Below are 9,158 nucleotides of genomic sequence, written 5' to 3'. Positions count from 1 at the left end.
GATCCGTCTTCAGTGTAGGAGGATAGTTGGCTACTTCAAAAGCAGTACCACTGCAAAGGTGAATTCCTTTATTACACAGCAGTATTCAAATTAATGCAAAATGACTTGAAAAATGTTTTGTTTCATATTTAATTTTTATAGACAAGGCTGACACAGGTGCAGGAGCAAATGATGCCTACAGAGCCTGTGCTGAAGCTCATTCAAGAGGTAAGTTGACATCCATAACTGCTTCCACTCCCCTTTCAAACAATAATGACCTTTTATATTCAGGTGGAGACACGCTGGAACAGCACCTTCCACATGTTGCAACGAATGTACAACCTCTACAAATTAGCTATAACCTTTCTCTGTACCCCAGCCTCATCCGTCCATTGTGAAAGACTATTTTCAAAAGCAGGAGAAATCCTATCGAAGAAAAGAAACCGTTTAAAGCCAAACACTTTGGAAATGCTTGTTTTCCTCAATAAAAATGAATGAAAGGTGTATCTTGTTCCTTGTTTATGTCAATGTCTAAAATAAAGCAATCATTCTTTCAAGTAACACACGCACATTCATTCACATCACAACTCCCTGCCCTTTTGACTCCATCAAATCCATGGTATTTTAATCACTGTGTCATGACATTTATTTTCCACATGATGGCGCAATAGAACAAATGGAGCCTCATGATGCATCGGCCCAGGACCGACCCAGTTGGATGGAAAGCCTCATTGCTTCATGAGGCTTCAGATTCCCATCACTAACTACTATGATCAGATATCAGTAGTAGTTATTTATTCCTTTGTTGTGTTTTCACAAATGATGAAATCACAATATAAATTCTGTAGGGGTGGCTATAGAATTTATTCTGTGATATCCTCGTTTGCTTTTTAGTTTTGATGTATAATTTTCAATTTTTGTAGTTTCACTGAAGTAATCATTAGTATACGTTTTTCGGAGGCGGTCTTGAACGCCTCTTGAGTTGAGCGGAAGAAGGCACGTAGACAGACAAAGACGTACGTGTATTTGTTGAGACTGTTTTAAAAAATGAACACCACAGCTCTCCTTTTTTCGGAGCTGCAACAAAAACTTCTTTAATAAAGCAACGACACAGTTCACTGAACCAACAGCAAGTTATAACATTGGAAGCATGTCTCCAGGAAAGAGCCATCTTGGAGTCGATGTATTACCGTAATGACCATACAAAAGATGCACCGTATTTTAAGGCGCTCGGTGAGCTTTTAATAAAATTGAAGACTTTTTGGTGCGCCCTATAGTGCGGAAAATACGGTACTGTAAATTTTGACAGTTTTACTGGGCAGTTGTACTTGGACAATGTTTACAGTATTCGGTAGCACTCGCGGCTCACCTCTCCCACAGCAGTGGACAGCAGACGAACAATTTTTTCATGGGGTGTGGCAACCACACTTTGGCTGTTAATCTCAATGATGCGGTGACCAACTCTCACTCCACCCCTTTCAGCAATCCCACCACGCATAAGACTACAGATCTGTGCAGGGGAAGACCATCATTTGAACCTAATATCAATATTATACACATGAATGTTCAGAAAGATTACCCACAGTGCCATTCTGGACACTGAAACCCATTTGGTAGCGGAGGTCTGGACGTCTGATGAGTACTGTTGTCACTGGAGGACATCTCACTATGTTCATCTTGATCCTTGACTGTTGTTTAAGACCCTAAAAATAAAAATTGTGGTTTATACTTTAGGGTTTTTATTATGAAATATTGAATCAACAAAAGTGTGTTTTAAACACACTGCAATGAGGTGAAAAGCCTTTTGTTGCTTGTGGGCTCCTATCAGCCACATATGAAGATTGATAATACTCCACATACCTTGATGATACTCTGACAAGTGGACAATGGAAGACACACCAGACTGGTACCGTTAATGGACATGATCTGATCACCTATGTTCAGCCTGCCAGACCTCTCTGCTGGTCCAGCATGCATCATGTTGGCAATGATGGCTGTTGGCAGGATGGAGCCCCACCCACTCTCCACAATGACCACACCAAGAATCTCCCCTTTTGTTTTCTCGAGCAACACCTGAAATACATGGGGCGGGGAAATACAATTAAAGGGGATACAATGTGGAAAAGTGGTCTGTCAATATTTTCATAGAAAAAGTTGGGTCTCGAGAGTGCATGCCTCGTTGCCCACCCATCAAGTGTGAACTTAAACACCCACGTAAATGTTATGTTATCTGCCAAAATATGTCTTTGTGACTGAGTCATTCTGCACTCCCACCTGAGTATTACAAACAGCCTAATTAAACATGAGTTTCCCCAACAATGGCTTAAGATGAAGTTCCAGAGCGGAACAACCACTCTGGCATGGCAGCTGAAGTAGTATCATTTCACACCTGATAGGTAAGAGGAGCTACAGTTAGCATTAAATAAGAGTGTTAGCTGCATTCGCTTCTGATAATAATGTTATCAACATTTGGCTTTGATGGAGAAAGACAAATTTAACATTATCATGTTTCAAAGTTTCATTTCAGTATATGCTTAATTGACTTCGAACGCTATGTTCTCAAAATTTGTACACAATGGAGCACACAGAAAAAAGGGCCAACTTGAGCTGAACGAAGCCAGGGCCTCATTAACTGATAAGACAGGCAGGAGGGTTGAACTTCGGGAGGGCAGCATGACCAGATGTCCTCCAGTTTGTTACAGTGTCTCAATTCATGCGAAATCCGCCCATTGTATTAACAAGGTGTCCATGGTTTGCACCGGAAGATGATTTGGTCTCCAGGTGTCCACTGAGGGGCGTATCGGTGGGCTGGGCTGGGAAGCGCGACATGCAAATAAGGAGGAATGTTTTTCTGATATGTTACTTGTATTTTGCATATTCTGTGAATAAAAAGTGGTCAGCGGGGGTGCGAAGGTGGGGTTTCGATCTGAGAGAAAACACGAATTGTGTTGCTTTCGAGGAACTTTGCCCCCTTTGCTGATCAGCAAAAGACAATCTGTTCCTGAGTTGAGTCGAGTCTTTTCATTCAAAGTTCAAGATGTTCAGGTGAATTCCCTGACAGGCTTATTGTTATTGATGTGGGAGTAGGAGCTATTTGTGTTGAGCAATGTCATGCGCTTCACCGCCACGCTAATTGAATTTAAGTTTAGTTTGGTGGCTTGGTGATGAAATGCTGCTTCTACAAGTGATAACGCAAATGGATTTCGCGCGGTGCTCACTTTAAATATGTCTGTGGGGGAGAGGGTCTGGTTAAAAAGGCGCAAGAAGTTGGACTTCATAGATTAGCGTTAGATAAGGTGCATTTGACTGCTCTGTGAAGTTATGGGCCTGCGAGGGCCCAAAACCCTTTGCCTCTGGCAATATGTCTATGGGCCAGAAAAATGCTTTGATTATCTTGGGTGCTCGCTTGTTTGCCACACTCTGGACTGGACTATTTTTGAAGGATGTTGAACTCATTAAATGCCAGTCATTAGCAACACAGCCAAGCGTGAGTGGCATCCAATTGAGAGGATTTGAACCTTTATTCAAAGGCCAACAGCAGGGGTCTCCAACTCCGGGCCTGGAGGGCTACTGTCTTGCCTGTTTTCCAGCTCTTCCAGGAGCAACACACATGATTCAAATAATCAGGATCGTTCTAATGCTGCTTCAGAGCTCAAGAACTCTGCTGTTTTTTGTTGTTTTTTTTTTTTTTTTGGTCATATGGTGTTTGTTGTCCTTCGTGTGGACCTGTTGTGGACTGTTCTCAGCATTTTGGCCGTGACATTCATGGAAGGAGCGGTGTCTGCGCTTGATGGTTGTACTTCCTCGGCAGCATGTGTTGACCAGCACTGATTTTGATGGGGGGGATGTCAGCGCGATTTGACTGTTGCTGCTTGACAGCCAGGGGGTGCTTGTTTTTTGCACCTGTGGTTGGCAGCATTTTCACAGCTCCGTTTTATTCACTAACAGTGGCCATGAAATATTAAAAAGGCATCCATACTGGACTCATCAACTCAGACAGTCTACAGTTTAGGGGACTGACACATCCAGAATATGGCAACCCATGTTATGCCATTGCACGTTATACGACAAGGAATAAGGAGGGCTGTGAAATGACATTGTGCAACAGTTAACTTAAAGATTCACATCATGCGTGCCCGGTGAACAATTTTCCAAATCTAGTCTGTTACGATACTGTGATAATGTATTGTATTTCTTATGTACAGCAGAACCAAATCAATGTTTGAACAAGAAGTAGTCCTACTTCTTTGCAGTTTTCCGACCGAGAAAAGTGGATGAGGTCATCATTGTACATTCCCCGAGTGTTAAGCAGGTCACTGTATTCTTTATGAGTCAGGTCCTTAGGGTTAATGCCGTTGGCCCTCAAGAACTCCTGGTAAGCCACACTGAAGGCCTGCCCAAGGGACTGGCCAATGAGCTGGGCCTGCATATTGGGGTAAAACAGGAGAAACACTTCATTCCATCATCAATTTAGAGGGAAAAAAAGTCTCTCTGAAATTGAACACAGTGCAAAAATTAAGGGTAACATAAAAGAGTATACCAACATAGAAACAATAAAAACAACAAAATAAGGTCAATATAAATGCAATTGTATTGTTGTGTGAATGAGGTATATATTGTATGACAGTCTAACAGTAAATTAGCTGGTGCTTGGTGAGTTTAAAAAAGTACACAGTGCTATTGTAACTAACAATACAACACACATCAAAATAACATCATGAGAGTGCAGCAACTTTAAACTTTAAACAAAGGTCCCCTTTGTCATGGAAGTGCCTTAGGTTCATCGAAAGAAATTTATCCTAAGACACATGATGACATCACACCCAATACCTAAAATTCACACATTAAAAAAATGAAAATGGCTACCGAATGTAGTTGGGAGGCTAATATCTTTGTTTGCGTTATAGCAATAATGACAAATTTGCTGTCAAAGTATACATATTTTGGGTAACTGAATTTAATAAAATGGGTTTCGAATTAAACAAAATAAAATAAACAACAGGAGAATGACCCTTTCCATGGCAATTGGAGTAAAATATGTAACGGTAACAGTTATTTTGAAAAATGCATGCCATAAGAAGTCTATTTACAAAGATGCATTGATCCATCCATCCATTTTCTTTTGCTATTTCGGGGTGGGGTGGCAGATGTAGCAGCTTTAGCAGGGAAGCCCAGACTTCCCTCTCCCCAGCTCCTTCTTCCAGCACTTCCAGCTTTTTAGGCCGCTCGCATCTGTGATCTTGTTCTTTCAGTCATGACCCACTGCTTTTGACAATAGGTGAGAGCTAGAAAACATTGCGTCTGTCCTCAGTGTTCCACTGTGTGGCCCCTCCTTCTGTTCTGGTTTTCGTTGCCTTTCCCTTTATTCAGTGTGGGCTGGGTGTTCTGTTTTGGTTGCCTTTCCCTTAATTCAGTGTGGGCTGGGCGTTGCACCTGTCTCACCTGCCAGTCCTCACCTCGTGAGCGACACTCTCCTCTGCAGCATAAAGACCAGTCCGAAGAGCAACCCGTTGACAGTTCATCAGCTACCTTTCCTGCCATACTCTCTGCTGCCCAGCTGTCGCTGTTGGTTTCTCTGACTGCCTTTGGTTCCTGCCTCCTTGACCTGACCCCCTACCCTGACAGGAAACCAATACTGAGTTCATTGTGTCTGCCTGGGGATCCTGTGCTTGTCCTAAGCTAAGCTTAACCGTGAGGTTAGGAATATAGATCGAGTGGTAATGTGAGAGCTTCACCTTTTGGCTCAGCTCTCACTGCGACAAAAACATTTCTCGTCTCCGCCCTTCACTTTCTTGCAACGCCGCTCAAACCCTCATCCACGCCTTCATCACCTCCCGCATTGACTACTGCAATAGCATCCTCTACGGTACAGCCTCCAAACACCTCAATAAAATACAGTACATCCAGAATGCCGCCGCCCGTCTAGTCACCCGCACCCGCTCTCGCGATCACATCACCCCTGTCCTTAAAAGCCTCCACTGGCTCCCCGTTCCCCAGCGTATTCAGTTGAAATTCCTCCTACCCACCTATAAAGCCCTTCACAATCAGGCCCCCTCCGACCTCTCTGACCTTCTTCACCAATACACTCTTTCCTGCAACCTCCGCTCCTCAAACACAAACCTCCTTGCCATCCCCGTGACCAAGCTCAAAACCTGGGGGCACCGAGCCTTCTCTGTCGCCGCCCCCACCCTCTGGAACGCTCTACCACAACACATCGCAACTGTACTGACCTCTAATCCTTCAAATCATCTCTGATGTATGCTTGTTTTAAGTGTACATTTTTATCCTGTGTTTTAAGCTCTTGTAAAGTGTCTTTGAGTATGATGAAAAGCGCTTTCAAATAAAATGTATTATTATTATTATTATTATTATTATTATTATTATTAAAGTTGGAGTCAACATTCCTGAATGCCACTCCCTTAGTACAACATCAATGAAGTGAACAAAATGAACCAAAGATAGTTATGGTGAATTTTCTAATACACATGAATGAATTGAGTGACTGAAAGAATTAATGGTTGATGGCTATGGCGAAGAACTACTTTGTTTCACTAATTGAAAGAAAGTGGTACCAAAACACACATGAGGGAGTAAGTGGGGTGCATCCTGAACTGGTTGCCAGCCAATTGCAGGGCACACAAAGACAAACAACCATTCACAGTCAATCACACCTCAGGCCAATTTAGAGTGTTCAATTAACTTACCGTGCATGTTTTTGGTTTGTGGAAGGAAGCCGGAGCACCTGGAGAAAACCCACGCAGGCACGGGGAGAACATGCAAACTCCACATGGGAAGGCCGGAGCCCTGAATCGAATCCATGACCTCTGTATTGTGAGGCAGACTTGCTAACCAGGCAACCATTGCACCACCACTTGATGAGAAGATTCATCAATATTTAGTAAAGTTTACCATTTCAACCATTTCCTCTTAGGCATCTTCATTTGAGGGTCCTTCACACTCCCAAAACTTGTCGTAGTGAATATTTCTCTTATTCCTGCTTAGCTTATATAAACTCACAATCGCACAACCATACACTGTCTGTATTATTGTGTTGCATGCTAAAATGCGCGCTGGTCAAGTAAAGTTGCACAAAGGCTGTTAAAGCCTTTTTGTATTTAATGGCTTATGTTTTGGATACAAGAAATGCAAAATTGAAGTTTAAATGTGTACTGTATGTTTGATAATGTCTCACTGAAAATGGTTCCAGACAATAAAATACAGTTTTCTGTTCATGCACAGTTTGGCTTTAAGAAATAAAATCTGTTTATTATATGAAAAAGGAAACCAACCCAGCCGCTGGGGAGCGGTGCCCTCCCCTGGGGGTGCACTGTTCCCCAGTGCCGGTCCCAAGCCCGGAGAAATGGGGAGGGTTGCGTCAGGAATGGCATCCGGCGTAAAACTTTTGCCAAGACGACCATGCGAGTTGGTAGGACGGTTTACAGGGGCGGATGGAAATTACTGACTCGCTGTGGCGACCCCTGAATAGGGACGTGCCGAAAGGAGAAGAAGAAGAAGAAGATATGAAAAAGGAAACCAAATTATTTTTCACATATTTTTCACCTTATAAAAATATTGAACCATGTTCACAATATATTATGTACCATGAATGAAATAGTCCATCCATTTCCGCTCTATCCTCACGAGGGTCACGGGGGGTGCTGGAACCTATCCCTGCCATCTTTGGGCAGTAGGCGGGGACCCTGAACCCGTTGCCAGCCAATCGTTGGGCACACACAGACGAACAACCATCCACACTCACACTCGCACCGAGGGACAATTTAGAGTGTTCAGTTCACCTGCCCAAGTACCCAGAGAAAACCCACACAGGCACAGGGAGAACATGCAAACTCCACACAGGGAGGCCAGAGCCAGAATCGAACCCTGCACCTCCGCACTGTGAGGTCGACGTGCTAACCACTGGACCACCAAGCCGCCTAAATGAAATATGCAAGTGCAAAAGTAATTCCGTGAATGTCACGCCGAGCTCACCGCCAGCATTCATTTAATTCTGAATTCTTATTCGTTTTGCCACCCCTCGAAGTCAGCAGCTTGTCATCCTTATTCTGCAGGGTCTAAAGCCCTCCAGCCACCTAAAGCCACCATCCCCAATGGATGGGGTCATGATCGGTCAGGCCGGGGGAAACGACAAGTCTCTGCTCTGTTGCTGGAGACCTCGTGTCAGGCTTCTGAATAATGATGCGTGAAAACCTGTAACCATTGTAAATAGCACAGCCACCTTACGCTGTGTTTTCTATGCTATTGCTATTTATGATTTATTATATTTATTCTACAAATATATTGCTAATGCTTTGTTTTATATTGCACTTATATTGAACTGTGTACAGTTGTTTTCTGAAACATTTATTTTGGGCAATGAAACACTTTATCCCCCCCCTCCCCCCCAGTCTTGCTGCTGTAGACTGCAAATTTCCACAGTGTGGGACAAATAAAGGTTATCTTATCTTATCTTATCTTAAGTAAATGAGACCTGGCGAACAACCGCTGCGTGTGCTCACTTGCGAGATCTTTTACCATTCATCATCAAAAAAGGCATCCATTAGTACTTCTAAAATTTTTAATATGGTTCAGCATTGTTGTCAAACACTATTATGCTTATTGTATACACTGTAATTTTATGACTTCGGTCACGACTGGCTTGTTGAAAACCAGAAAATGGGAATGTACGGCAAGTTTCCTTGCTGCATCGGTGTTGGCCAATCAAATACCACTGACGACATTGCTCCACTTGGCCCAAGACAGCTGGCGCTTCAGAACCGCCCCTGAGATCATTCTAAAAAGTGGTTCCATCAGAAGCGCTAGGCCCCAAAACAGTCTCATGGAAAAGCGAACATCCAGGGCTAAGATGGCCGTCTCGGTGTCAAGCAAGGCTAGTGGAAAAGTGGAGGCCTCGGGCATGATCCAGGACACGGCATGACCCAGGACACGCTGGACAATATTTGTCCTAGTTGGCTTAGTAAGGACTTTTGGTCCCCCCAGAAGAGCAGGAAGATCTGATTATGAAGAGGGAAGTCTGGATTTCCCTACTGGCCTGATGAAAATGTATAAGTTAAAGAAGATTGACACTCACTGTCCTGTGGTTAATATTGAAATTTCATCGATATATGAGTAAATGATTGTAATATAATAATAATAATAATAATAATACATTACATTTATAA

General features: G+C 43.1%; 1 protein-coding gene and 1 long non-coding RNA gene across 2 annotated transcripts in view; one reads left to right on the top strand and one right to left on the bottom strand.

Moving 5' to 3' along the window:
* Window positions 1-432, top strand: LOC109510535 (uncharacterized). The gene is made up of 3 exons (XR_002167144.1): window positions 1-58; window positions 142-207; window positions 271-432. It is a non-coding gene; the product is annotated as an uncharacterized LOC109510535 (long non-coding RNA).
* LOC109510519 (amyloid beta A4 precursor protein-binding family A member 1-like) overlaps window positions 1-9,158 on the bottom strand; it is a 61,744-nt gene that overhangs the window by 3,877 nt on the left and 48,709 nt on the right. Inside the window, exons 8-11 of the mRNA XM_019860869.1 lie at window positions 4,223-4,402; window positions 1,840-2,052; window positions 1,563-1,682; window positions 1,349-1,489 (exon numbers count right to left, since the gene is read on the bottom strand). Of these exons, the coding sequence (XP_019716428.1) occupies window positions 1,349-1,489; window positions 1,563-1,682; window positions 1,840-2,052; window positions 4,223-4,402 (654 nt within the window). The remainder of the gene's footprint in view (window positions 1-1,348; window positions 1,490-1,562; window positions 1,683-1,839; window positions 2,053-4,222; window positions 4,403-9,158) is intronic.

Source organism: Hippocampus comes, unplaced genomic scaffold, assembly GCF_001891065.2.
Source record: "Hippocampus comes isolate QL1 unplaced genomic scaffold, H_comes_QL1_v1.1 scaffold130, whole genome shotgun sequence".
NCBI lineage: Eukaryota > Metazoa > Chordata > Actinopteri > Syngnathiformes > Syngnathidae > Hippocampus > Hippocampus comes.
The sequence above is the reverse complement of the archived record's forward strand: the minus strand, read 5'-3'. Positions and strand labels throughout refer to the sequence as shown.